The sequence below is a fragment of the Vespa mandarinia genome, chromosome 2 (genome assembly GCF_050613455.1).
Source record: "Vespa mandarinia isolate Hongniang chromosome 2, ASM5061345v1, whole genome shotgun sequence".
NCBI lineage: Eukaryota > Metazoa > Arthropoda > Insecta > Hymenoptera > Vespidae > Vespa > Vespa mandarinia.
In genome coordinates this window covers 2,157,501-2,185,000 of record NC_140811.1, presented here as the reverse complement: position 1 = coordinate 2,185,000, position 27,500 = coordinate 2,157,501, and the positions used below count along the sequence as shown (strand labels likewise).

The window sequence follows — 27,500 nt, the reverse complement described above, 5'->3', positions numbered from 1 at the left end:
AATATATTGATGGATGTTAAAGAGAGACTTTTTAGATTATACAATCTTAAGATTGATAGTCAATTACTTGAATAGCGATTTATCTTCAGGGATCCTTTCAAGGAAATTATAAAGATCGAGAGTTGGGTGGATGGCTTGTTAAATATTCAAGCTTGCTAATAACGTCGAAGGAGGAGAAGTTCTGGATGGTACGTACCTAGAAAGAGGGCTTAGGTTCGCTCTAGGCGAGAAAGGATTCGCAAAGAGAAGCAAGGAGATCGATGACGGGAGGAAAGAAGAAAGGGAAGCGAAGAGAAGAGAAGAGAAGAGAAGAGAACAGAACAGAACAGAACAGAACAGAACAGAACAGAACAGAACAGAACAGAACAGAACAGAACAGAACTGGTTTCGTTATCGTCCTCTGTTATACTCACTGAATGTGTCCCTGACCAGAATACTGGGACTGGCGCACACAGGCCAGGCGACAAATTTTCACTCCTATCTTCGCGAGAGGATCTTGTCACGCGCGCATACGTTTACTGGGTCTCACCTTTTAAACACAGCGCTCGTGACCCCTTCCTTACCACCTCTATAATCCCCATAGCATTCCATCTTACATAAAAAAAAAAAAAAAAATCCATACGAATCGAATTCTGTTTATTTATATTTTCTTTTTCTTCTCTTTCTTTCTAATGCACCTTCGTCCTTCAATAATTTCTAAGAATAACTTAAAAAATTATTTATTATTTTTGATCGTAGTGCATGTATGTATATATGTACGTGTACCTATATATATATATATATATCAGTTTCAATTTTCGTCATATGAAAAGATAAATTACGTATATAATATATATTATCTATAAAAATAATAATATAGATAGATAAATATGTGTTGATATTACTTTTAAAATTTGATAGATAATTTTCTTCTTGTCATTGTTAAAAATAATTGTAAACATCATTGAATATCTTATCATTGGATATCTTGTGAAGAAAAAATGATAATAGATAAAATTGTCAATATTTTTTGATTATATTTATAAATAATCTCTAATCATCATCGTTCTCATTATCAAATTATATCTACATTGTATCTATTTCGAAATATCGTTTTATAATAAAACAACTCTTACTGATTTATCTTAAGAAGTAATAGACACGATTTGTTAATTTTTATCGGGAATAGTTAAAATGATTTTAAATATAGTTAGAGGAGGTAATAAATACGATAAAGGATGAGAGTAGAATCGGCCAGGTCGCGTATTTCTCGTGCAGGTGAGATTATCTAAATTTAAATCATGTGGCTCAGCCTCCGGTGCTTCGGAGGAGCATTGTTCGCCTCGTCGTTACGCCTCGAGAGGACTCGCCGCCAGTTTTTCGAGTACTCGTGGGACGGTAGATAGGTAGGTAGGTAGGTAGGTAGATAGGTAGGTAGGTAGGTAGGTAGGTAGGTAGGTAGGAAGAACGAAGGACGAAGAACGAAAAAGGAAAGAAAAGAAAAGAAGCAAAAAAGATAGGGAGTCGCGAAACGATCGAGAAGGGACGCACGATACCACGTATACTACGCACCCACACACGTTGAGTGAAAGGGCCGAAAGGGTTACAAAAGGGCATCGATAGAGACTGCAGGTGCTGTTCTCCAAGGATCGCTGCATTTTCATCGAGAGTTGTTGCGACCCTCCTCGAGATATTCTCTCCTCACCATCGAAGGAGAGTAGTAGACCCTTTTGATTACTTTCGTACGAGCCGCCGGAGTTCGATGCAACTCTCTCTCTCTCTCTCTCTCTCTCTCTCTCTCTCTTTTTCTCTCTCTCTCTCTCTCTCTTTTTCTCTCTCTCTCTCTCTCTCTCTCTCTGTCTCTGTCTCTTGTGTTTGGATTTTTAAACGTAGATATCTTCTCACCGATAAGATGACTCCCTCTAATGTATATGTTTTTTAGTATCCAAGTTTGTTCTTTGTCTTCTTGAAAACAAAAAAAGAAAAGACAAGAAAAAAGAAAAAAAAAAAAAAGAAGGAGAAGAAGAAATATCACATTTTATACGACGAATATTTGTTATTTTTTAAGATTACTTTACTTTTCGGACAAATATTGAATAGATATCAGTCAATCAAAATTAAAAAAACAAAAGAAAATGTTCAAATACAAGAATTTTTCAATCGCAACAATATTTCTCGAATAAAAATATTAATATTTTGACATTCGAAATGAAGAAATATTTGATCATTTTTTTTTTTTTTTTTTTTTTTTTTAAATCTTATACTTTTAAATAACTTCGAGCATAAATATTGAACGAACAAAAATTTCATTTGAAAATTCATAAAATACATTCATTTCATTCTAAATCATTTCAATATAATATCCATTTTATCAGTAATAATATAATATAAATATCGATATTTATCTAATTGCGCTTTAAAAATATATCAATTCAAAAAAGAAGTTATATATTTCAATCGTGTTCCGTCATCGTTTTAAATGATCAAAAACGATCATGTTTTTCGTTACATAGAGAGAGAGAGAGAGAGAGAGAGAGAGAGAGAGAGAGAGAGAGAGAGAGAGAGAGAGAGAGAGAAAGAGAGAGAGACGGAAAGGTAGCTCGTGCCGATCGTTAAACGTTTCGTGCTATGGTACGCGTTGTGAAATCGTGCGAAGTAAGAACGAGCTCGATGTACTTAACCGATGTACCGGGACCTCCGTTTTAAACCATGTGCATGCAAACGTATAAACGATCGGTGAGAAGCCCCCGTCGTGCGTTTTAGAACTCGAAAAACGGGTTAATACCCCCGCTGCACGAAACAACTTCCTTTCGAACTTCCTCATGTAATCGGCAATGCTTACTGCATAAACTTTAAATCCTACGTATACATATTTGTTAAAAGAGATTATGATAGGGTTCTTTCATTAAATCAGATTAAAATGTTTATATAATTAAAACAAGATAAAATACAATTTATTTATTATATCTAACATATATAACATTATATTTCATATACAATGAATAATATCAAGGAATATTTTATATAAAAATTAGATTATATATGATATATAATAAATAATTGTTATAAAACGATTAATAATAATTCTCAATTTATACTATTAAAGTTTGAAATTTCTAAATCATATTTCTATTGATCGATCGATCGATCGATCCTCCGTATTTAACTCGGAGGATTCTCGTTCCGGTCGTTGACACTACACTACATTCGTAGCAAGAGTGCACTTTACATGGCGCTGATTTAGCGCCAGCCTAAAAATAAACCCATGCCACCGGGCCGGCCGTAAATATCAATTAAATTCTTATCGCGCGACGCATTGCATAGAAGGAACACGAATCGATCAAAGCATAGCTGACTCGGCTAACGATCCATGTACATATGTACATATATATATATATATATACATATTTTTTTTTTTCGAGGAAGTTAATGGATTTATTCGAACGTGATTGGTAGCGAAGTGTCGACTTAAGAAACTCGAATGATAATTCTTGTTATCAAAAAGATTGAAAAAGAAAACTCGAAGATATTATTCTTTTTTTTGTCTGATATTTTGTTATCTTCTCCTTTTTCTTTTTTTTTTTTCTTTTTTGAGCACACACTCACACACATGCGCCCGCATAAAAACAAACGGACGCAAATTTATCTAAATTGGATTTTACACGCGGCCGAGAATAATAAAAAGAAAAGAAAAGGAAAGCAAAAAAAGGGGGGGGAGGGGGAAAGAAGAACAAAAAAAAAGGAAGGAATAAAAAGAAGAAGAGAAAGAAGAAAAAGGAAGGAAAATAATTGTAAAAATTTGTACACAATATTTGGCATTGGTGATATGTCGTAAAGACGAGTTCGCGTTTTCTGGCAAAGATCGAATGTTACACTGATACGAATTTCGTTCACCAATCACGTGCCTTTCCTATTCGTGAATTCGCTGCAGTGAACTTACATATACATACGATATATGTATACATACATATCCGTCTGGTATTATCCTCGAACGTGCTGTCATCGTGAACGTTTTATACGAGATTATTCGTTTTGTTCGGTCAAACTGAAAGTTGGTCCGAACTGGCGACTGGCGCCAGGATATCGTGGCTCCTTCAAATCCTTTTTCTCTTTTCTCTTCTTTCACTCTCTATCTCTCTCATTCTCTCTTCCTTTTTCTTTTATCCCCCTTTTGTTGGACAAGAGAAATCGTTCGGCCTTAAAACTTTTAGATTCCTTTTTATAACTCTGAAATGAGTCATTATCCTTGCATTTTAATTCGATTCTCTCCATCATTTATTCTCCTTCTCATTCTTTTATCCTTTTTTTTCTTTCTTTCTTTCTTTCTTTCTTTCTTTCTCCCTTTCTCTCTCTCTCTCTCTCTCTCTCTCTCTCTCTCTCTCTCTCTCTCTCTCTCTCTCTCTCTCTCTCTCTCTCTCTCTCTCTCTCTCTCTCTCTCTCTCTCTCTCTCTTTCTCATCACGAGTCTGCCGTTTCGGAAAGCAACAGGTGTGTCGAGCGATCGTTCGATTAAATCCCATTATAACACGAGATTTTTCTTTTATTGTAAAATTCTGTAAAACCGGTCGGTCGATCCTGTTAAGTGAATTTTCAAAATGCTTTCTCTCCCCTCTCCCTCACCTCTCTTTCTCTCTCTCTCTCTTTCTCTCTCTTTTTCTCTCTGTAATGAGAGCGTCGAAATTAATTGACAGAGAATGAAATTACGATGCAAAGTACGATGTAAAGGGATCGATCGATTGGGAACATCGATATTGAGATGTCATCGTTGAAGATAAAACGACAAGTTAATACGATCGTTCTGCCATGGTGGTCCACGTTTTGCCTCCCCTTCCTTCCTCCTCTTCCTCTTACCATCCCTCCTCGTATGCCCTCTTTCTCTCTCACTCTCACTCTCTCTCTCTTTTTTCTCTCTCGTTGTAAAAAGTTGTCTCGACCGAAATCCTTCCTGTGTAATTTTGTCGGTGAAGAAAAAAAAGAAAAATAATAGTATCGATATATATCGAACACTATAATACTTCGAAGTGTATAGAGGAGGAACGACGAAGGCTAATAAATATATACGAGCGGTCGTTGCAACCCAAAAGAGGCGACCTCGCGTACTACGTTTGAATTAATTATTTTGTAGTGATCTCCCTCTCTCAGACATGAATAATTCAATTCAGAGAGAGAGAGAGAGAGAGAGAGAGGAATAGGTGTGGGAGGTCGATGATTATTCTTCACCAGTTTTACCGATTGGCACCAAGTGACAAATCAAATTATCTTTTTTTTCGATGTAAACAAAGAAAATAAAAGGAAAAGAAAAAAGAAAGAAAGAAAGAAAGAAGGAGCAACGAGGCGAGTTGTTCGATTTTATTTATTTATTTATTTATTATTTTCGTTTATTTTTATTTTGTTCTTCTTTTTTTTTTTTAATCGTTGTTGTAGACAAAACTCAATTTTCACATTTTGATTTAAGGGACAAACGAATCGAATAAAAGATAACAATAAATTTTCTCGTTCCTCTCTAGAGAACGCATGAGATTAATTAACATTATTAACGCGTTCTAGTCATTCTCTTTACCCTGTTTCCAGGATACTTCGGTAAATATTTGAACAAGTACAACGGCTCGTACATACCGCCTGGCTGGCGGGAATGGGGTGGTCTGATAATGAACTCGAGATACTACAACTACAGCGTCAACATGAACGGGAAGAAGATAAAGCACGGCTTCGAATATAGCAAGGACTATTATCCGGATTTAATAGCTAACGATAGCGTTGCGTTTCTACGGCAAAGCAAGCATAATTTCGCTCGCAAACCGGTAATGTTGGTTGCAAGCTTTCCGGCGCCTCATGGACCAGAAGATTCCGCGCCGCAATTCTCGCATCTCTTTTTCAACGTCACCACTCATCAGTAAGTATACATATAGAATGATCTTTCTCCCTAGAGTCAACATCAAGTTAAATCTTAGCAGGGTGGTCGACCTCGATTTCGCAAACATTCATACCTCCTAAGAATTTCTCTGATCTTCTCTTTCTCTTTTTCACACACACATACACACACACACACACACACACATACGGATACGTACACTCTCTCACTCTCTCTCTTTCTCTGTTACTCTTACAGTACGCCAGCTTACGATTATGCACCGAATCCAGACAAACAGTGGATTCTCCAAGTCACTCAGAAGATGCAGCCTATACACAAACAGTTTACGGATCTCTTGATGACCAAGAGACTGCAGACTTTGCAGAGTGTCGACGCAGCGGTCGATAGAGTGAGTTTGTTTATATATACGTACAAAGAAGAAAAGGAAGAAAAAAAAAAAAAAAAAGAAAAGAACCAAAAAGGAAAAGACACAGAACATAAATATCTAAAAGAATAATATTATTCCTGTAACTACAGATCTATCAGGAATTGAAAGATTTGGGAGAGCTGGACAATACTTACATAATTTATACATCCGACCATGGTTATCACTTGGGACAATTTGGTCTTATCAAAGGCAAAAGCTTCCCATTCGAGTTTGACGTCAGAGTACCTTTTCTCATAAGAGGACCCGGCATAGAACCTGGATCCGTGTAAGTTTTAGATCAATTTAGAATAATTACAAGGATCATTACGTTCAGTTGCTTTGTAATTTTATTAACGATACTAAAAAGAAAGGAACACCTCGTTTTTTTAATCATCGAACAGGATCGTTAAAGGCATAAGATCTATTTGCTTCGTAATTCGTTAGGTCGATCGTATATCCAGACATAGTATACATGTATATATATATATATCTATATATATAGAAATACAATCTGCTCGTTCCCTTAGCGAGATTTCACGGCAATAAATAGAGCACTTGCACGTAAGTGCCCGTTGTCTGGAACGTCTTCTGGAATTACGGTTTCGCGGTCCGCCATAAAGAGTCTTGGTACGCTATAAATTATCCTGCTGGACCGTGAAACCGAGCGCGATGAGAAAAGTGGTCCGCGACTGTTGTATTGGTTGTAGTGGTAATGGTAATGATAGTAGTAGTAGTAGTAATAATAATAATAATACTAGTAGTAGTAGTAGTAGTAATAATACCAATACACATTTTTACTCATATTGATAGAAGAGATGGTAGAGTATCAGCAAGAACATCGTTTTAACGTGATACATGTATACATAGATACTTTCGAGTATAAATCCATGTCGAGTAAGACCGTGATTCTCCTTGTGTCGCGTTGTTACTTCTATCTTCATTGGTTTTTGCGACTAATCGTTGTGGAAATTGACTGAGGGATAAAGAGAGACTGAAGAGAAACGATTCAATGCACGTCCTTCTTCTTCTTCTTCTTCTTCTTCTTCATCTTCTTCATCTTCTTTTTCTTCTCCTTATTCCTCCTCCTCTTCTTCTTACGATTGAGTAATGGATCTTGGTTTATAAAGCAAATACCCCTAAGTGCTACCTTTAAGCATCGAGTCGCGATAGAAGGTCTATGTAACGTTCCAGAGTAGACGACATAGTTTTAAACATTGATCTGGCGCCGACCTTCCTGGACATCGCCGGCGTCGAGACACCACCGCAGATGGATGGCCGATCTTTCAAGATGCTTTTTCTAAAGTGAGTTATTTTATATGAAGTGACATATTAGACGATTAAATTATCATGTAATAATATCTCAAACGCTTTAGCCGTATCACTCGAGCATTATATTTATCGCATCACAAATCTAACTTCACTTACTAGTACTTAAATAATATTATATATATATGTATATTTTTTTTTTATCAATAAATAATAATATTAATATACATATTTTCGTACAGTAATATATTTATTTTTGTTTATTTTTCATATTAATATATAACACTTTATATATAATATATAACACTTTATTATTATTATTATTATTGTATTATTATAATTCTAATTATTGATTTTTTTTTTTTTATTCTTTATAACGAAAGATACATGAAAGAAATTTAGAGAACGTAAGAGACATTCGTTAACAACATTTCTTTTTCTTGTTCAGTAATAAGCGCAGTAGAAGGCCGAAAATAAAATGGCCAGATACATTTCTAATCGAATCGTCTGGTCGTCGGGAGACCCCAGAGTCCATTGCTGAATCAAAAGCACGAGAAGCGAGAAGGCAAAATGCAACGATTACGAGACAAATGCATGGTACACAGAACGAGGAGGTTGACGATATTACAGAAACCGATGATCCTGAGACCGATCGTCGATTTATAGAAAATGATACGGGAAGTGATCAAGATATTTCCGAAGATGATTTTGACGAGTCGATTATCGATGAGACAAGTATATACAATGTTTCTTTTCTTTTACATTTAATATATTTCATAGGGGGGAGGGGAAGGGGGAGGGGGTAAGAAAGTTTTTCGTTGGAAGATAAATATGTATTTCTTTAAACAGTAGCTCCGGAATTGCATTTAGACAACAGAGTGCATCCTGTTCAATCGCCGTACTCATCGAAACACGAACGTCTTGCAATTGAATGTTCAAGACCGGAAGCACAAGGTGATTGCGTGCATGGTCAAAAGTGGCGTTGCGAGAGAGACGGTCATCGTTGGAGAAGACACAAATGTAGATACGCTATACCTCCGCCTATACAAAGGACGTCGAAAAAGTGTGCATGTTTCACGCCTCAGGGATTGGTTTATACTAGATTGGAGACTAATGATTTTGATATGTCAAGATATGGATTTGGGAGAGATCGAAGACCTTTAGATCCTTATGGCGAAACGACTGGATATTTCATGAAACGAGGTCAGTTTATAATTTCATAAAAAGAATAATTAATTTATATCGTTATACGATCTATGCAATAGCAATGTCTTGTTATGTAAGATAAATTATTTAGAAAAATTAATAGATCTTATAAAACGTTAGAAATTTGTAATAATGAAATTCCTAATGTAAATAATTCATTGAAAAAATATAAATCAAGGTAAAAGAGATATATCCGAGATGAACGATGAACTCGAGGAAGAGGATTTAGATGATATAAGAGATAGACGAGCTATAGACGAGGAAGATGACGATGAATTCCTTCAGGATTTGGATATCCTTAAAAAAGATATTCACGAGGACGATTATCTCTTCAGGTATCTAATTAGTCGCTAAATTGAACGGAAATAGGATTATCCTGATCTTTCGTTATGAAGCGCAGGTAAACGTTGCTTTCAGAAATGCTTATCGTAATTATACGCGAGTAACGCGGATCGACATGGATGATGATGATGATGAACATAAGAGCAACGTAGAAGAAAAGGAATGGGATGATCGTCCGATTTCAAGTTACTCGATTAACGATTTCGATCCTAGTTTAGATAAGATCGTAAAAGGTCGATTAAATGTCGAAGATGTGATCAAGAGACATAGAAGAGTGCGAAGGAGCGCAACGAAGAAGGATACGATTGAACACGTTACACAGATAATGGAAAGTATAGAGGAAGAATTGGATGATTTAAAAGTACGTCGAAAAAATTATATATACTTCCACTGTTTTATTAATCCCTTAGCTATTATAAATCGCTATAGTAACTACCCACTAATTTATTCTTTTTTTTTTTTTTTTTTTTTTTTGGATGAAGCATCACTATAGCTTCTCTTTGAGAGATGGTTTTTTTTTTTTTTTTTTTCTTTTCCAAAGAGCCAGTATAATGGCTCACTTGTTTTCTCTCTTACTTTATACTAATACAGATGTATAGTTGAAGGCCATCGAAATACCGATCGCCATATTAATTTCGTTTATATGCCGCTCTAAACAGCGACAGAGTAGTAATAATCCATCCAGAAACAACGATACAGTTTGCTACGGATAATTCCGTCATAGTTCAAAAATCAATCTCTACAGTTGCTTTTGTATTTTTCATTTCACAGCAAACACATGCACGTCATTCTACTTCACCACGAATAACTTTACCATCCAAGTGTTCGGTACTTCCCGAAGGTGGAGTGAATTGTAGCGAAGCTATTTATCTGGATCCGAACGAGTGGAGAATATCCAGACGAAAGATCGAACAACAAATTAAAGAGATGAGAATGCAGTTAGAGACACTAAAGGTACGTTAATATTCTATCCGTTATATATACATATATCGTGATAAGTAATTGGATTGTTATTAATTATTTAGGAAATACGTCGACATTTAATGATGAAGCGTCCCCAATTCATTCCGGACAATGAGGATGAGTCTGCCGACCCAGAGGAACCACATGTTTCTCATAAACCACATTATCATACTTCTAAGAATCACACTAGCAGGCATCACAAAAAACACGAGAAAGGACCCCATACGAATTTGATTAACGTAACCACTACGACGACCCAGCGATCTACTTCAAAGTCAACTCAGTTTTCTACCATTGAAAAAGACTCGACGATTCACGAGGACAATATAAATAAATATAACGTTACTCAAGGAGAAATTTCGATTAATGAAAGAGATTCTACTTTGGAATTATTCGGCACGACTACTACTACTACTATGTTACCAAAATCAAAAAAAATTCCACGTCGACAAAAAATCAAAGAACCATCTAATAATACTACCGATAGCGAAGACAATAAACAACAAAGACGTAGAAAATTTTCTTATCATCGTAAGAACAATAATACTCTTCTTACCAATAGCGTTCACGATGACGTCCCACCAAGTCAGAATGTAAATGATAATATTGGAACTGTTACTCCTAGCCAAGAAGATGTAACTTTCAATCAAAGAACACAATATAGATTAAATAAATCAACTAATGTTCCAATCGTCTTTACCAGTGTTCACGATGGCACTCAAGATAATTATAGAAGTAACAATGTAAATAACAAATTAACGACGACCGAATTAACGTCACAACATGGATCATCGTTCGTAACAGAAACACCAGGTTCGATTGGAACCGTCGAGTTTGGTACACCAGTGTTCAAACCGACTGTATCTACCGCACTAAATCATCCTACTTCAACTACTAAGAACGAAACTACTAGTATAACTAGTTCAACAATACAGTTAAACGTACCAACTACAATTCCTCCTCCAAAGAAATTACCCAAAGTACAAAAGAACAAAACGAGTACTATTTTGGGACCAGCTAGAATAGATGTCACCATTTTAGAGACTCCAGATAGAAAACATAAACAAGGTATAATTTTATAATCATATTATATATTTGATATATGTATGTTATGTTATTGAAAAAAAAAAATATATATATATATATTTTTTTTATGTAATAGGTATAACAGCGACAAATAATAATGGTCGTTTACCGCCATTACTAAACAGTCCTTTAGAAGCACGTCACAAGTGCTATTGCGAACCTGATTCGTATTCGAAGAAAGATGAAAAAGAGATCGCTAGAGAGGAAAGGAGACGGTTAAAGGAGGAACGACTTAAGAAGAAAGAACGCAAACTTAAGAAAAAGGCTAAGCTTGAAAAGGATTGTTTGACTGAAAAGATGAATTGCTTCGAGCATGACAATGATCATTGGCGCACTGCTCCTTTGTGGAATGCAGGGCCATTCTGTTTTTGCATGAATGCTAACAACAATACGTATTCGTGTATACGTACTATTAACGTAACGCATAATTTCCTTTATTGTGAATTCACTACAGGTTTGGTGACTTTTTACAATTTAAGAATCGGTGAGTATATAGAAAATGATCTTTTTAGTACAAAAAAAAAAGAAAAAAAGAAAAAAAAAGAAAAAAGAAAAGAAAAAAAAAAAGAAACGAAAATACCTTTATTATATCATATTTTTATAGATCCGTTTGAACAATGGAACAGAATATCGATGTTGACACCGTCAGACAGATCTTATCTTCACGATCAATTGGAACATTTGAAAGGTTGTAAAGGAACGCGAGATTGTACAGTAGGAAGTGCCAGAGAGACAATGCCTCAAGTTCAACAACATCAAAAATATATATCTAAGAGAAAGTATAGTAATACGTTTGGTATGTAATAGCATTAAACAATTTCTATTTTATTAAGTATCTCTCTTATTTTTGTAAACATCATTGTTATTACTTTTTATTTCTTTCTTGTCCTTTTTTTCTTTATTTATTTATTTATTTTTTTGTTTTTTTTTTGTTTTTATTTAGAGGATTTATTTGTGCCATCAGCCTTACAAATTATTCGAGAAAGTGAACTCGGTAGTCCGCCTAATAAGAGACGAAAAAAATTACCAAGGTAAGTTTTCATTGCATCATTTCATTACCCAATTCTGTGAGAGATATTTTAATATCTTATAGCGTTTGGAACAGGCGAAGTCGAAGTTGGCAAAGTAACTTCAGACATCATGAAGATGCAACGGCTTCACGACGTCACAGACATCAGTATTGGTAAATTTATTTTTATTTTTTATTATTTTATTTCATTTCTTTTCTTTTTTCTTTCTTTTTTTTCTTTTTTTTTCTTTTTTTTTTTTTTTTTTAATTTCAACTTTTTCTTCATAACAGTGTGACAAATTGCCTTAGAAATGTAATTAATATCGCAATGCATTTAATAATGTAATTTATTTTGTTATATTAGTGACAAAGATTATGATATTTAATTAAAACTGTTTGAAGTTCATTCAATTTTTATCATGCCACGCAATGGAATATTAATGATCTGCTTTACCTTGATAAATGTCTTAATCATATAGGATACGTACATAGAACTGTTGTAATATTATTTGCAAAATTATTTGTGCTACATTATAAAAAAAAAAAAAAAGAAAAAAAAGAAAAAAAAAGAAAAAAAAATTGGAAAAAAAAAATTTACTTTTAAGAAATACCATTTTTTTAATTTTTGATAAATTAAACTTAAATACTATTGAAGTCAATCTAATAAAATGAACTAATCGTATATATTAAAAATTCTTAAAGAAAAAGAAATAATCAACTTTCGGAAATAACTCTAATACAGTTCTAAACAATAAAAATGGCTATTCAAAAGAAGCTAGGTACTCTTATATGGTTTATTCGAAATTTTATTAAATTGAAAGTAACAAACGCTCTTATAATGCACTGCCAATTTTTCTTAATACAATCATCTTTTATTAATATTTTTAAATGAATATTTAGAAAGAGGATATGTATAAGATTTGATCACTGCGGCACAGCTGTTATACTATCCTAAGACTGTGTACATTTATTGATATATATAAGCAAGAAATTTTTTGTACAACTAGCTTCACAAAAACGGCTTTCTTACTTCAATTATATGAGATCAACATTTATGTTTAATAAGTAGAAATAAATTATATTGTTTATATACTCTAAACTTCATTCTGTTAAAAATGATATTACTACAATGGATGAATGTTTAATAAAAAGTTAGGATACTGGTAATATACTAAGGAAAAAAAAAAAAAAAAAAAAAGAAAAAAAGAAAAAAGGAAAAAAAAATACATAAGAAAAAATTAGCATTAGAAATACATGTATTATATATCATTTTTATAATGAGTTTTATTATATTTATTTTTCATATTATAAAAATTCTATTAATTTTTCTCACATAAAATACATATATCGCTATATATAACTTTTCTCATTCGATTGACAATATTAAAGATTATTTTCTTCACTGTTATTATAACAGATTCAGATTTTTATGAGGACATATGTATTTTACTGTTATTATTAAAAAATCATTTAAGAATATCAAATGTCTAGTTAAAGGGGATTAAGTTGAAATATAGAGCAAGAGTTTATTGTCGTAATTCATCCACTGCTTATTCTATCTTATTTCATAATGCATTACAGATATCATTTAGCTTTCAGGCTTGCACCTGTGCATATGTAGATAATAAATAAATAACTTATTTATATTTTTAATTGATCTTATGACATTGTAAAGCTTGTAAAAAGATAATTCAAAAAAAAAAAAAAAAAAAAAGAAAAAGAAAAAAAAAGAAAAAAGAATAGAAAATTTTTTGAATTATTTTTATGTATCTAATTCTGTAATAAAGTATTACTTTTTAGACAGAACTGTCCTTGCCATAAAATACTTATTTAAATAAAAGTCATTTCTCATTTGCCAATGATATATAACTGTTTTATTTAATTTATAAAATAATTATAGGAATATAAATAATCGAGCAATGAATCTATTATAATTAAAATAAACAATATAAATAAACGTATATACACACACACATATATATATATATATATATATATATATATATATATTAGAGTAAATTATGTATATTAAAAATTAAAAATCAAGTGCATCATCAAAATCTTCGTAAGTTTCAAATATATTTTGATTTTCTTTTGTATTATTTGTTATAGATTTAATTTCAGTCTTGCTATTAATATTATGAATAGATTCCGAACTTATAGATTTTGAATCTTCTATTTCATTATTTGCATGACTTTCACTTTTATAATAGATACGATTATCAATGAAATGATCTCTACAATTATCACAATTATTATCTTTAGTTTGTTCTTCGTAACCACATTCTTTATCAGATACATGGTCAGAATCATCGAATGGTATTTCAGAATGATTAGACCAGTTATCAGAAACTTGTTGATTCAATGATTCATCTTTGTTATAAGATACATAATTTCTATTATCAGTACTGAAATGAGTTGTTTGAGTTGATTCAAGGCCTTTTAATTTTTGTAAATTTAATTCTTGTACATGCAAACGACAATCCTTTCCTGATCCTTGAAAATAAACCTAAATACGATAGTTATCTCTTATACTATTATATAATATACCTATATAAATTAATGAAATTAAAAAATAAAAAATAAAAGATATAACATACTCGCCGGATAGATTGCTTTTCATTACAAACTTTGCACTGCCATTTCTTCGCTTTTTTGACAATATGTACCTACATGAATTTATAAGACGAATACGAATATTGATGATATAAAAAAAAAAAAAGAGAGAAAAAAGATTAACTTACTTGAAACATTTGACAGGAATAACAGCATAATATATTCATTTCTTGCGACATGTTTAATATTCTTCAATAAATACTCAAGCTCTTTCTTTTCTTCTTGTATTCCGTTTTTGATATAACCTTGAAATATCCTTTATCTTATTGATCACTTCAATAATTATTATTTTTTATTGTTAATCCATATACACAATATTACTTAACACAATATTATTACGAAATATATTTCCCGTATTTTTGTTTTGTTTTGTTTTGTTTAATATAAAATAATATTAATATTTAAAGAATCGTACAGTTTTAGTTTGCCGCTATTCTCTCGAGATACTACTTGGCGCCAAATTTCTTCGTGTAGATGGCTCCACGTAACAACATAGTTATTTCACCAGTAACATGAGTGAAAGAGAAACGAATTATTGCGTACTTTTATTGCTATAATTCTATAATATTAAAATAGCGAATATTTATGTAAATAATTAAATAAAAAAAAATAATAATAATAAATTCATCGTAATATTCGCTATGATTAATCAGGTTTTAATCATTGATTGTCATCTTGTATAAAAAAAAAAATTGTTTCTATATAAATATTTTTGTTACAGATTCTAAATGGAAAATTTAGTTCTTTTATAAGACAAGAAAATGGATTAACAAAAAGATCTTTATTTTATTGGCTGACCATAATTTTTAATAGGTATCTTAATATATAAATTGTTCTTTTAATTGATTCACTTATACAATAATTAATATATCTTTAATTTATATAACTTGTCATTCTTTCTTTTTGAAAAAGAATTGATTTTCATATCATCAATTGAATTATATTCAGTTATTTATAATATAGTTGAATTATTTAATTATTTTGTTAATTCATATCCTCTCACAAATTGAACTCTTCTGTGTACTTGAAGTGTCGATAAGAGAAGAATTGAAGAGGTTGGCCCTGATCAAGCTTGTGCTGAATGGCTCTTGAAAAATGGAGCTTATGTCAAATGGAAAAATTCTTCTGAGTATTTAACAGATTATAATGTTTTGATCAAACAAACAGGAATAAATTATATACAAAGCGTTGAAGCTGAAAATTCAGGGATAACATATGTAGGATTTCCATATTTTGGTTAGTAATGATTAAGATTTGTCTAGAAATGGGATAAATGAATCTTTCATCCAACTTAATCTAAAAAAAAAAAAAATATATATATTTAGATGGTTGTAAGCATATAGAAGAGGTTAAGCTTATTCGTTCTCGATACATTTGCAACAGAGCAATGTCTTTATTATCATTTTTAAAGGAATCTCTAACTCATCTTGAAGTTATAGAATGTCCAAGTGTAACTGATGAGGGATTGTATAAATTGAAAAATCTTCAGTATGTATAAATGTTCAAAACTTAAGAAATATTTAATACTTTATGATTAGTTATCCTAAATTTCCATTTTATTTCATACTTGTATAGAAAATTAAAAATATTGAAACTTGAAGGAATGCCATATTTAAAAGATCCAGCTGATGTCAGGAAACAATTAATGGAATCTTTACCAAATACTAAAATTGAATTGAAATGAAATATTAAAATCTTATCACCGATAACATTGTAATTTTATTACTATTTATTTATTAATAATATACGAATAAATCGAATATAAGAAATCCAAAGAAATTAGATTTAAAAAGTGATATATAATCATATATATACCAAATTTATATCAGCAATAAATTTAGATCTTATTTCAATATAACAATCAAAGTCAATGAAAAGTTTGTTTTTGTTTACGTAAACAAACAAACAAGTGAGCGTAACTCTATTAAAAATATCAATTTAATTCTCTATTTTATATTTAACGCTTAATTTTGAGTTATGAAATGTTTAAATTAATGCATTATTATTTGAACATTAGTAAATTATACTACCTGAACATTTCAAATTATTTAAACAAATTCTAAAATAATCAAAAGTATGATTTATTTAAATTTACCATTAGGAAAGATAATACTTCGATCTTCACTGTTCGAAATCCAAAAGAAAAACTGTTTCGATAACAATCAAAGTCAATGAAAAGTTTGTTTTTGTTCTTGTTGATGTAAATGGTCTACGAAAGCACGTATAAATGTTAATTTGAAATATTAATTTAATTTTATTTAAAATTGACAATCAGATGACTGAAGAAGCTTCTTCTCTTTAGCCACGATTTTCGAGGTGGCGTCACTATAAGATACTTTTTTCTTTTTTTTCTTTTTTTCACGAAAAATATCAAAAGCCAACATTTACGCCATCATTGAGAACAAATGTAATTCTAGATTTATTTTGATGAACAATATCTCGTTATAAAGACGAAGATTTAATCTAGGATATACCTTTTTCGAATTTTTCAAAAAGTTTTATTTTCTTTAAAAAAAAAAAAAAAAAAAATAAATTAATTCTAATTAAACAGTAAAGAATTAACACTCTACATTTTTACATAATAAAATATATAATTAAATTCAAAAATAATTTCTTTAAATTTACAAATTTATATATTAATTATTATATATGTTAATTATATTTATTTTTCTTTATACTATTATCGTGAAACAAATATGTATTGAAATCATATCTAATACGAATCACTGCGGAGACACACGTTATCATCGTAGAAAGACATATGTACATATGAGAGATTGAAAAGTCTTTGAGTTCACAGTTTACTAAATTATTTACTCTCTAACCTATACGAAATGAATTATTTCGTACGAGAGAGAAATAACCAATACAAATTTATACACCGATATGATAGACGCATAGATGAGGATAGCATTCCTCGTTTGTATTCGTAGTTCATATTTTGTCCGTACGTGTCGCTGAAGTCACGAAAAGACACGATAGTGAAACTTAAAATATATTTCATATTGGCGTCACATATGTCGCCACATTTGATTTTTTTAATAAAATGTAGATAAACGCATAAATAATTCATTATTTTTGATATTCATGTTTATGAGATTAATGATGTAATAAAGAAAGATTAAATATGTGACATATTATTTCAATTGATAAAAAAAGAGAGAATGTATGTAAAAACATACATTCACAAAATGTGATTATATTGATAGTTGTTATAATTTATATAATTGTTATATATAATATTAATAAAATAATGGCAGAGAAAGGTGCTCATTTAACTGGAACAACCTGTACGAAACCTTCAATTTTTGAAATTGTTGCACAAGAATCTCTTGCTTATATAATTGAACCTGCTTTTAAAAAGATTCTATCAGTATGTATATAAATGGCCATTATAAAATTTGTTCTAATTAATAATTAATAATGATTAGTATATGATTTTATATTTTATTATAGCAATGGTTTTATATTAAAAATGAAAATGTTTTAGTTTGTTATATCCTTTAATCCTGAAAGATATGGGCATTTACTTGAATGGTCAGATGAGGGATACTTGATTTTTAATACATTCCTTCAACGATACTATCTCAGCAAATATTGTAAATATATTTAAATATTTATTTTGTTTAGAAGAAATCTTTTATAAAATTACAATCATTCTTTCTTTTTTCTTTTTTTTTTTGTGTATTTATATTGATTATATTTATATTTCAGCTGCATCATTTTCTGAAACATTTTATGGATTAAAGCGTATTTCGTTAGTCGATGAAAAGTTTCATGATCAATTATCAACAAAACAAAAATATCTTTCTTTATTGTTTCTTGTTTTATTACCATATTTTAGAGAAAAATTATCTAAACTTAGTTATCGATATAAGTTACAAGAAGCTGATAATTATATACCTAAATCAGTAAGTAAAAATATTATTATAATTAATCATATAATAATATTATTATTATTATTATTATTATTATTATTAATATTGATTATCATCATTATAGAAATGGGAAAGACTTTTCAAAAAATCTGTTATTGAAGGTCATAATACTTATTTCACATTATATGAGTCTATAACTTTATGTAATTATATACTTTATGTATCTGGAAGATCAATGTATGCAACACCATTATTAAGATTTCTTGGTATTATACTTACATATTCAGAAACAAGAAATATTGTTCCTATTACCGAATTATTGGACAAAGCTAGAAATCATTCTTTTACTATTAGCAATGGATTAGATATACTTCAAACCACAATTGCTAGATCTTTTGAAATTGGAGCATTCTTTCTGCAATTCTTATCTTGGTGGACCCAAGAGAATTATTTTACCGATATAATGACGCTTCCAGCTCCATCGGCTCCAAAGGTAAAAAATATAGAATTAATAATATGTCCTTAGAGAATTTAAAGTGTGTTTCATAAAAAGATACTTAATAATTTAATTTTCATTATTATTAGGTTAGACATTCAATAACAAAATATAAAGGATTATGCCCACTTTGTATGAAAGTACCACATATACGTACAGTACTTATGGTATCAGGGTATGTACATTTAAATACGATGAAATATTATGCATTATATTGCAATTATAATCATTTTTAGGTATATATTTTGTTACCAATGTATTTTACCTGAAGTGCGAAATAAGAAACGTTGTCCGGTAACAAATTATCCAGCAAATGAAAATGATTTAATACGTTTATATGTATGATATAATACGTTTATATGTTAATGAAATGTGAAACATAATGTAAATATTGAAAGATAGAAAAGGCAAGTATGTTATTGAATAAAATTTTTATTTCTATTTATTAAATAGTATTTATTTACATATTAGTAATATAATAATAATAATAATAATATCATATCTATAATGTTAATTATTTTGCTGGTGTAATGAATTTTTTTAAAAACAATACACTTTGTTCATCTTTCAAGGTATATATTGTTATAGTTCATACTTTTAATATTGCTCTTAATGTCATAATATAAGAAAATGTTTTATATATTACCTATATCATATAATAATCAAGAATGGATTAATAATGTTACATAATGTTTTGTAAAAAAAGTAAGTTAAATGTATTTACCAATGCACAAAGTTTGAGAGATAAGGCAGGTACAATACCACTTACTGAGATTGTGATAGGCTTTTGACATCTTTGTATGATAAACAATATATTTTTGCGCATTGTTGATGAAGATTTTATCCATGAGGATACTGTAATTAATGAAATTAAATTGGAAGCCTAAAAGAATGATCATTAGTATTTAACAAGTAAATATAATACATTTTCTTTAAAATATTATAAAATTTCTATGAAATATTATACTTTACAATATCAGTAACTGCTTGAGCCACACAGCTACATACAAGAAGTCGTGTAAAGGATAGTATCGTTACTGCAGCAAATTGTGTTATATGCAAGAAGGGTACATCCTAAAGGAAAGATAATATTAATATGAAATATTATTTAAAAAATTTGTATGAAATAATTACATTTAATAACAACAAACTACATGTAACCAAATATGTGCATGTTGCAACTATGGATTTGACAATAATAGGTGTAACAGTATCGTCTATTATTGTGGCATATCTATTAACAGAAATACATATTATATTAACTTAAATAATTTCAATTTATGGCAATTAAAAAAAATGACTATTTATTGCTCCAATTAATACCTTATGGCATCTTGATGTTCCATTACAAAGTTTTTAAGATCATCATTGCTGATAATATTTTGCAATTTTTTCCCAAGTATAATAAATTTAAAAGATGTATAGTTTATTATTGCAATTACCATTACGTCAACGGTAATAGCACAAAATGCTTGCATAACAGTATATATATTTAATATGTATACAAGATACATTGCCCAACTTTTTTCCATTGGAAATGGATATATTGTATTAAGTGGTATATCTCTGTTATGTAATATTGATGGAGCAAAGACAAAAATTGAACCACCGCTAATAAAGAGAGTCGACATAAATGTTAATGAAGTGCTTATACTTTTTAGATTATTTCGTCTTAAAGTTAATTCTTGAGAGGTTGCTTTGAAAGAAAATTGCTTCATATCATCTATAAGTATCTATAAGAAATTTCATTATATTTGTATATGTTATAACAATATATTTGAGTATTCTATAAATAGGCATTGTAAAAATTCGCAACCTTTAAATTTGAGTTTTGCAATGTGCAATAACATAAATTGAAAAGTGATTCACATATATATACGAATTCTACTATTGATTTCATCATATTTACGATATCTTGGCGATAATAATAAATACCCATCGATAATGCTAATATCGATGTTATACCATTAAGAGCATAACTGCACCATAAAACTGTATAGACAATTTTTTTTAATATATTAGTATCAGATCCCAGTGGCCACGTCGCGGTGGTTACGTTTAAACATTGTAAAAATTTAATTAGATTATCGTGATCGGTTAAAAAATTCATTTCGAGCTTGTTATTATTTTTTTAGTGTCTTATTTTTTTTTTCACTTTATTAATTAAAGAAATTTATTAATTAAAAGTCATTAAAAGTAATTTATTATGTCTGATTAAATTTTTTACACGATTTAAATAATTACGTTTTATTTAATTCGCTTAAACTGTTATTCAAACTTGAATTTCATTGCAAGACTGAATCTACAACTAAGGCATTGAAATTCTTTACAGTTACGATTATTCATAATGAATTATCGTAAGGTATAACACGAAGGACATTTTTAAAATATTAATTTAGTCGCAATAAGAAAAGCAATTATTACTACTCGTTAGCAGCGTTACTCAAACGTAACGATTTCATATTTAACGAGAACTCGTAATTATATTTCCATTTGTCTAATATTCACTGTATTATCACATGATTTAATTTGTGAAGCCTATAATTGGTCTAAAATGTATATATAAATATATATATATATATATATATATATATACATATACACATACACATATTCATTGTTCTTTTTTCTTTTTTAAAATAATGTTTGATAATTTTCAATATGAAAAGCGGGAAAAGTTTCACGATGAATTGGACATTTTGTAATTGCCGCCATATATGATAAGAAAATTTAATTAATTTTTTTCCCTTTTAGATATTCAATAATAATTATAAATTAATGAATCGTTTTAAGGTATGAATCGTAATAATTATTGAAATATTATATTTTTAGGAGAGAAAATGCAAAGATACATTGGAAAATAGATGACCATAATAGATGACCATTTAGCTTTTGCTTGAGAAGTACAATAATTGCACGCTTGATGGCACTGTCGTCGATCGTTGTTAACGACACCAAGTTGATTACTACCTATTTACTTTTTCCACGTCTGTGTGTGTTCATTCCCTAATGCCGCCGGTTCAAAGAGTCAAAACAAACCCTTGTGACTATTTGCAACAGTATTTTTATTTTACATAGCAGTTTTATTATCCATTCGAGATGAGTCGAAGGAAAAGAGCTAAGGTATGTTTTTAATTAATTAAATTTCATCACCTCATCGTTATTCTAATACTTTATGTTATAACTACTTTACTTTAATGGAAACAATCTTAGAACTTTTTGAAAAGTTCGAGATTTTTACTTATATTATTATTTCTTTGTCATAAAATTAATACGAATAATCTCATTTTATGATTTTACGTAGAATTTGTTTAGTAAAGAAGCATTATGTTCGTTTAACACTTTGAATAATTAAGTGAGGTTATGTTTTGATTACAGATGCTGTTGAAATATTTGTGGCATCTTATTTTATATAATTACATCCTTTTTTCTCGATGAATTATCATTATTTCTATATACTTGAGCTGATTAAAGTCAATTAACAATGTTATCATTCATAGTATTCTTCTGTTATTTGACTTATAGTGTAAGACTTATAATTGTAATATACCTATAAACGTTTTATTTCTATTTGTTTAAGTTGTAGAAATATCATAGAAATTTGTAATAACAATTGTATATATATATATATATTCTATAGGTAGAGTATAGAGAGATGGAAGAAAAATATAATCAATTAGAAGATGAAAATGCTTCGGATACTTCAGAAAAATCCAAAACTGGCCTTGTTACGCCAGAGAAGAAGATCATTAGTGATATAAAAAAAGAATCTGATCCAGTGTTATCCGTACCAGCATCCTCTGCACCAAAGGTCGAAGTAAAGGAGGAAGAGGATCAGGATAGTGATCACGAAGATCCGCATGGTGAGATGAACATATAAATTTTTGATAAATAATCTTATCTAATGAAAGTCCTTTATTATTTCTTTAATAATTTTGTAGTAAAAGAATTATTAAATGGCTTGGAAGGTGCAGCTTTTCAAAGCCGTCTTCCATTTGATAAATTAACGTCTACCGAAGCAGCATGTTTTCCTGATGTATCCGGGGGACCACCTCAAACACAAAAAGTATTTCTACATATTAGAAACAGGCTTGTAAGTTCCTTTTAATTTAGATATCAATAATGTCATATTGTTCGTTATTTACTAATTTACTTACTTATTGCAATAAAAAATTTTTTTTTTAGTTGCAATTATGGCTCGAAAATCCAAAGCAACAATTAATAGTTGAAAATGCCTTGCCAGCCATAGAACCACCTTACAACAGTGATACTTTACTCGCCCGTCGAATTCATTCCTTTTTAGAACGTTATGGTTTTATTAATTTTGGTGTTTTTAAACGTTTAAAGGTATGAAAATTATGAAAGAGAAAAAAAAAATATATATAAATATATATAGTTTTTAAAAACACCTTAGTATTCAGCGTAAATATTTCTTTTATGTTACAGCCATTACCTACTAAGAAATTAGGTAAAGTTATAGTGATAGGTGCAGGAATAGCAGGTCTAGCTGCAGCTCAACAAATGCAACAGTTTGGATTAGAAGTAATCGTATTAGAAGCAAGAGTACGTCCCTAATTCTTTTCTTTTTTTTTTTTTCCGTCAATATATAGAAATAGATATATGTGAAAATCGTTGAAAGTAAAAAAGATCCTTTATATTTTTTATTTTAGGATCGTGTAGGTGGAAGGATCGCAACGTTTCGTAAATCATCTTACATTGCTGATTTGGGAGCTATGGTAGTTACTGGTTTAGGCGGTAATCCAGTAACAACTCTTAGCAAACAAATCAATATGGAGCTGCATAAAATAAGACAGAAGTGTCCTTTATACGAAAGTGACGGTCAAACGGTACGTATTTTAATTAAATAATAATTAATTATATTTTTATTATTTTATTAATGTATATTTATTTCAAATAGGTTCCAAAAGACAAAGATGAAATGGTCGAACGAGAATTCAATAGATTATTAGAAGCGACATCTTATTTGTCTCATCAGTTAGATTTTAATTATGTAGGCAACGCTGGATCAGGAGGGCAAGGTGCCAATACACGACCAGTGTCATTAGGTCAAGCGTTAGAATGGGTGATACGTTTGCAGGAACAGGGAGTTAAACAAAGACAAGTTGCGCATTTACGTTCAGTTCTTTCTTTGCAAGGGAGATTAATTACTAATCAGCATAGGGTGAGCATTCGATCAAATAAATTTTTTTTTTGTAATATTTTAATAAGATATATATATATATATATATATATATATATATATATACATATATAAATAATATAACTTTCGTTTCAGATGATACAGATCATGGGTCGTTTAACGGAATTAAATAAACAATATAAAGAAATGTCCGAAAGTAAATTACCAACGAGAGACATCACACAAGAATTCGTTTTGCGTTCGAAATTACGCGATCTTCATAATGCATGCAAGGTAGGTATCTTGTAAATTATCGTACGCTTTTAAGTATAATAATATATATATATATATATGTATGTATGTATGTATGTATGTATGTATGTATGTATGTATGTATGTATGTATGTATGTATGTATGTATGTATGTATGTATGTATGTATGTATGTATGTATGTATGTATGTATGTATGTATGTATGTATGTATGTATGTATGTATATATATATAATGATAAAGCGTTATACAGTAGTTCGACAGTTATCATTTAACCTTCGTAGGAATGGGATCAATTGGCGGAACAACAAAAGGAGATCGAAGCTAAATTGCAGGAGTTAGAAGCATCCCCGCCAAGGTACATAATGCAATTTAACAATACTAATTGTCGTCGTACTTAACGAATTTATTTATATAAATATATAATCGATTACAGCGACGTGTATTTATCGTCGAAAGATCGTCAAATATTAGACTGGCACTTTGCAAACTTGGAATTCGCCAATGCAACGTCCCTGTCGAATTTGAGCTTGAAACATTGGGACCAGGACGACGATTTCGAGTTCACTGGAAGTCATCTGACCGGTGAGTCGATAAATTCAATAACGCTTATTATACTTATCTGTATTAATGTTTTACGTTAGTCAAAAAACTGTGTATCGATTGAAAGAAAAGAAAGAAAGAAAAAAAAAAAAAAGGCGAGGACAAGGCCTTTTCTCTTTTTGATCTTCCTCCGAAGGAAAGATTCGTTATTTCTTTTCTTTTTTTTTTCCTGTCTCTCTTTTTTCTTTTTTTTTTTATTTTTATTTTTATTTTGCTTTGTTTTTATTTTCCTCTTCCCCGCTTCTACCTCGGTGCCCCGAAAAGAATCGACAGTTAATTATCCATATAGAATGGTTAACGACGTCTATTAGAAGTTAATCGAGAACGGCGGCGATTCCGCGTATCGAGATTGGTATATATATGCAATGTTGGCGGAAGGATTCGTGTACGTGGTAAAAGATGCACGCAGGATCGTCGGGCAAGTGTGTACGTATCCTTCTATCGGTAGTCTTGAGAAGCCAAAGCCGCTGAACCACGAAGGAAAGAGATGGTGTAGATAATGCGTGAATTATTCGCGGGTTGCATCCCCTTTAGAGGTATCCAATACTTTCTCTCCCTTCGCCTTCGTAGCTCGTTGACTTTATCAAGCTTATTGAAAGCCGATAGCATGAGATCCCGTGTAGATAGTCGGCCTATCCTACCACCGATCGAGTACCCTTACTTTTCTCTCTCTCTCTCTCTCTCTTTTTTTATTTCTCTCTCATTATAAGAATACCGTAGCGCGATTTTGTATTTCTTAACGCTGATTGGCTTTTACCAATGTTGCCGCAAAAAGCACGCCGCCGCCGCTGCCGCAGTTAAGAAGTACTTTCGACAAATTCCACCAACGCTCGACTCGGTCATGCGAGATTCGATCTTTCTTTATAATCGTTTATATGGTATATTAAGTATATTAAAAAACGATAATAATTACGAAGAAGCATTGTTCTAATCATCGGAGAAAAATAGCTGGATGGATAGATAGATAGATAGATACGTAGATATATCAAACGAGACAGAGTAACAGAGAAAAGATAAATATGATGAATTTAAGCGTTAACTTCGAAGATATTCGAAGTAATGACGACGAGTAAAAATTTCCTATCGTGATGGTAGACTATTCTCTTCTATCTTTGTCTCTCTTACTTACCTTGGAGAAGAAGGATACGGTCGAGTGCACCCCAAAAGTGTTCTCCTCTTCGATCTTCGAAAGAATATTATTCGGCTACCACAGCTGAAACAAGAGACGTACGTAGAATGAAAAAGAAAAAATAAAAAAAATTAAAAAAAAGAAATTAAAAAAAAAAAAAAATGACGCACAATGTAGGGAAGAGAAATTCAGATCGAAATTAAAGCTATGAGCCATGGGCTCATGTTTGAGTGATGTGCATCGATGATCCTGATTGTCCTAACATCGCCGCCGCTGCCATAATCATCTTTGTCGTCGTCGTCGCCGCTTATGCTTGTTCTATTTCTCTCTCTCACTCTCTCTCTCTCTCTCTCTCTCTCTCTCTCTCTCTCTCTCTCTCTCTCTCTCTCTCTCATTCTACTTTTCTATCGCGATTAATGAGATGTAAACAATTTAACGGTAAATTAAGCACGACAATGGTTTCTCCTTTGGGGTGAAGAAGAAGAAGAAGAAGAAGAAGAAAGAAAGATAGAAAGAAAGAAAGGAAAGAAGGAAGGAAAGATCTCTTCTAACTAAAACTTATTCTTCTTTCTTCTTCTTCCTTCTTCTTCTTCTTCCTTCTTCTTTATCATCATCATCTTCTTCTTCTTCTCTTTCTTGGCCCGTCGATGAATTTCTTCCCTTATATATATAATCGTCGATGGATGCGCTTTACGGACCATCGATTTCATCCTTCCTCGATCCCTCGAACGAAGCTGACCCGTCGCGTGCTCGATCTTTTTGGATCACACCGAAAAAATTCGTGCGTAGTTAAAGCAGAAGCAATGTATTCTCTCTCTCTCTCTCTTTTTTTCTTTCAGGCTCCTTTTTTCTCCTCTCTTCCTTCTATATATCTTTACCTCTCTCTTACTCTTTCTTCCTCTTTGCCCCCATCGTAACGACGACGCTCGACTGCTTATCGGACATTGCAGTCGATACGTCGGAGACTCCTCCTTTGCCTTTTACTTTCGTCGTACGTAATTGGAGTACAGAATCCAGTTTCGCGGTAGGGGTATAGTCGTTAACGAAGTTTACGGACGTATTTCAGAGAGAAAGAGAAAGACAGACAGAAACAGAAAGAGAGAGAGAGAGAGAGAGAGAGAGAGAGAGAGAGAGAGAGAGACAGAGAGAGGTGCAAACATATCCCAGCTTCTCTTGGTAGTGTTCATCGGTCTTTCTTCTTCTTCTTCGTTCTTCTTCTTTCTCGTTCGTTCTTCCTC

General features: G+C 30.9%; 6 protein-coding genes across 13 annotated transcripts in view; 4 read left to right on the top strand and 2 right to left on the bottom strand.

The window, feature by feature from the left end:
* Sulf1 (Extracellular sulfatase Sulf1) overlaps positions 1-15,255 on the top strand; it is a 72,267-nt gene extending 57,012 nt beyond the window's left edge. The window contains exons 4-18 of one of the 5 annotated variants that reach the window (XM_035861639.2): positions 5,550-5,871; positions 6,088-6,238; positions 6,367-6,542; positions 7,448-7,558; positions 7,971-8,257; positions 8,375-8,725; positions 8,907-9,063; positions 9,146-9,431; positions 9,842-10,024; positions 10,096-11,101; positions 11,196-11,603; positions 11,724-11,915; positions 12,063-12,150; positions 12,213-12,302; positions 15,162-15,255. In XM_035861639.2, the coding sequence (XP_035717532.2) occupies positions 5,550-5,871; positions 6,088-6,238; positions 6,367-6,542; positions 7,448-7,558; positions 7,971-8,257; positions 8,375-8,725; positions 8,907-9,063; positions 9,146-9,431; positions 9,842-10,024; positions 10,096-11,101; positions 11,196-11,603; positions 11,724-11,915; positions 12,063-12,150; positions 12,213-12,302; positions 15,162-15,240 (3,887 nt within the window). In that variant the 3' untranslated portion in view covers positions 15,241-15,255. Of the gene's footprint in view, positions 1-5,549; positions 5,872-6,087; positions 6,239-6,366; positions 6,543-7,447; positions 7,559-7,970; positions 8,258-8,371; positions 8,726-8,906; positions 9,064-9,145; positions 9,432-9,841; positions 10,025-10,095; positions 11,102-11,195; positions 11,604-11,723; positions 11,916-12,062; positions 12,151-12,212; positions 13,306-13,928; positions 13,945-15,161 lie in introns of those variants that run through there. The other 4 variants (XM_035861640.2, XM_035861636.2, XM_085655296.1 and 1 more) reach the window with 4 other exon arrangements.
* Positions 14,164-17,168, bottom strand: LOC118439694 (uncharacterized). Of its 2 annotated transcripts, none has more exons than XM_085655300.1 (5): positions 16,840-17,168; positions 15,160-15,303; positions 14,873-14,989; positions 14,729-14,797; positions 14,164-14,637 (listed from the first exon to the last, which is right to left on the bottom strand). In XM_085655300.1, the coding sequence occupies exons 3-5, from the start codon at positions 14,921-14,923 to the stop codon at positions 14,164-14,166; spliced, it is 594 nt and encodes a 197-aa protein (XP_085511426.1). In that variant the 5' UTR covers positions 14,924-14,989; positions 15,160-15,303; positions 16,840-17,168. The 2 variants fall into 2 exon arrangements, with proteins under 2 accessions (XP_085511426.1, XP_035717543.1); XM_035861650.2 differs by having other exon boundaries at positions 15,160-15,222.
* LOC118439695 (ATP synthase subunit s, mitochondrial) lies at positions 15,237-16,466 on the top strand. Its single transcript, XM_035861651.2, has 5 exons — positions 15,237-15,397; positions 15,466-15,557; positions 15,775-15,980; positions 16,070-16,232; positions 16,320-16,466. Exons 1-5 carry the CDS (start codon positions 15,386-15,388, stop codon positions 16,426-16,428), a joined length of 582 nt encoding a protein of 193 aa, XP_035717544.2. The 5' UTR covers positions 15,237-15,385; the 3' UTR covers positions 16,429-16,466.
* A 537-nt stretch (positions 17,169-17,705) lies between the features above and the next one.
* Pex12 (peroxisomal biogenesis factor 12) lies at positions 17,706-19,568 on the top strand. Its single transcript, XM_035861388.2, has 6 exons — positions 17,706-18,117; positions 18,235-18,343; positions 18,459-18,655; positions 18,747-19,115; positions 19,208-19,293; positions 19,355-19,568. Exons 1-6 carry the CDS (start codon positions 17,998-18,000, stop codon positions 19,461-19,463), a joined length of 990 nt encoding a protein of 329 aa, XP_035717281.1. The 5' UTR covers positions 17,706-17,997; the 3' UTR covers positions 19,464-19,568.
* Positions 19,569-19,627: 59 nt separating this feature from the next.
* On the bottom strand, positions 19,628-21,604 carry LOC118439640 (uncharacterized). 2 transcript variants are annotated; one of them, XM_085664647.1, is made up of 6 exons: positions 20,935-21,604; positions 20,442-20,851; positions 20,253-20,352; positions 20,091-20,192; positions 19,843-20,001; positions 19,628-19,764 (listed from the first exon to the last, which is right to left on the bottom strand). In XM_085664647.1, the coding sequence occupies exons 1-6, from the start codon at positions 21,226-21,228 to the stop codon at positions 19,708-19,710; spliced, it is 1,122 nt and encodes a 373-aa protein (XP_085520773.1). In that variant the 5' UTR covers positions 21,229-21,604; the 3' UTR covers positions 19,628-19,707. The 2 variants fall into 2 exon arrangements, with proteins under 2 accessions (XP_085520773.1, XP_085520774.1); XM_085664648.1 differs by lacking the exon at positions 19,628-19,764 and having other exon boundaries at positions 19,853-20,001; positions 20,086-20,192.
* A 488-nt stretch (positions 21,605-22,092) lies between these two features.
* Positions 22,093-27,500, top strand: part of Su(var)3-3 (lysine-specific histone demethylase Su(var)3-3) — a 132,091-nt gene continuing 126,683 nt past the window's right edge. The window contains exons 1-11 of one of the 2 annotated variants that reach the window (XM_035888179.2): positions 22,093-22,241; positions 22,497-22,644; positions 22,759-22,981; positions 23,060-23,211; positions 23,304-23,465; positions 23,565-23,681; positions 23,789-23,965; positions 24,037-24,300; positions 24,415-24,552; positions 24,815-24,888; positions 24,967-25,115. In XM_035888179.2, coding sequence (XP_035744072.1) covers positions 22,603-22,644; positions 22,759-22,981; positions 23,060-23,211; positions 23,304-23,465; positions 23,565-23,681; positions 23,789-23,965; positions 24,037-24,300; positions 24,415-24,552; positions 24,815-24,888; positions 24,967-25,115 — 1,498 coding nt within the window. In that variant the 5' untranslated portion in view covers positions 22,093-22,241; positions 22,497-22,602. The remainder of the gene's footprint in view (positions 22,242-22,496; positions 22,645-22,758; positions 22,982-23,059; positions 23,212-23,303; positions 23,466-23,564; positions 23,682-23,788; positions 23,966-24,036; positions 24,301-24,414; positions 24,553-24,814; positions 24,889-24,966; positions 25,116-27,500) is intronic. The other variant, XM_035888180.2, reaches the window with a different exon arrangement.

Coding starts and splice junctions, on each gene's coding strand:
- Pex12 (XM_035861388.2), top strand. CDS start 17,998: ATGGCAGAGAAAGGTGCTCATTTAACTGGAACAACCTGTACGAAACCT. Junction 18,344..18,458: donor ATACTATCTCAGCAAATATT/GTAAATATATTT, acceptor TTTATATTTCAG/CTGCATCATTTTCTGAAACA. Junction 19,116..19,207: donor CAGCTCCATCGGCTCCAAAG/GTAAAAAATATA, acceptor CATTATTATTAG/GTTAGACATTCAATAACAAA.
- LOC118439640 (XM_085664647.1), bottom strand. CDS start 21,228: ATGAATTTTTTAACCGATCACGATAATCTAATTAAATTTTTACAATGT. Junction 20,353..20,441: donor GAACATCAAGATGCCATAAG/GTATTAATTGGA, acceptor TTCTGTTAATAG/ATATGCCACAATAATAGACG. Junction 20,193..20,252: donor GTAGTTTGTTGTTATTAAAT/GTAATTATTTCA, acceptor TCTTTCCTTTAG/GATGTACCCTTCTTGCATAT.
- LOC118439695 (XM_035861651.2), top strand. Junction 15,558..15,774: donor CTGACCATAATTTTTAATAG/GTATCTTAATAT, acceptor GTGTACTTGAAG/TGTCGATAAGAGAAGAATTG. Junction 16,233..16,319: donor TATAAATTGAAAAATCTTCA/GTATGTATAAAT, acceptor ATACTTGTATAG/AAAATTAAAAATATTGAAAC.
- LOC118439694 (XM_085655300.1), bottom strand. CDS start 14,923: ATGTCGCAAGAAATGAATATATTATGCTGTTATTCCTGTCAAATGTTT. Junction 14,798..14,872: donor ATTCCTGTCAAATGTTTCAA/GTAAGTTAATCT, acceptor AAATTCATGTAG/GTACATATTGTCAAAAAAGC. Junction 14,638..14,728: donor AAAAGCAATCTATCCGGCGA/GTATGTTATATC, acceptor TATCGTATTTAG/GTTTATTTTCAAGGATCAGG.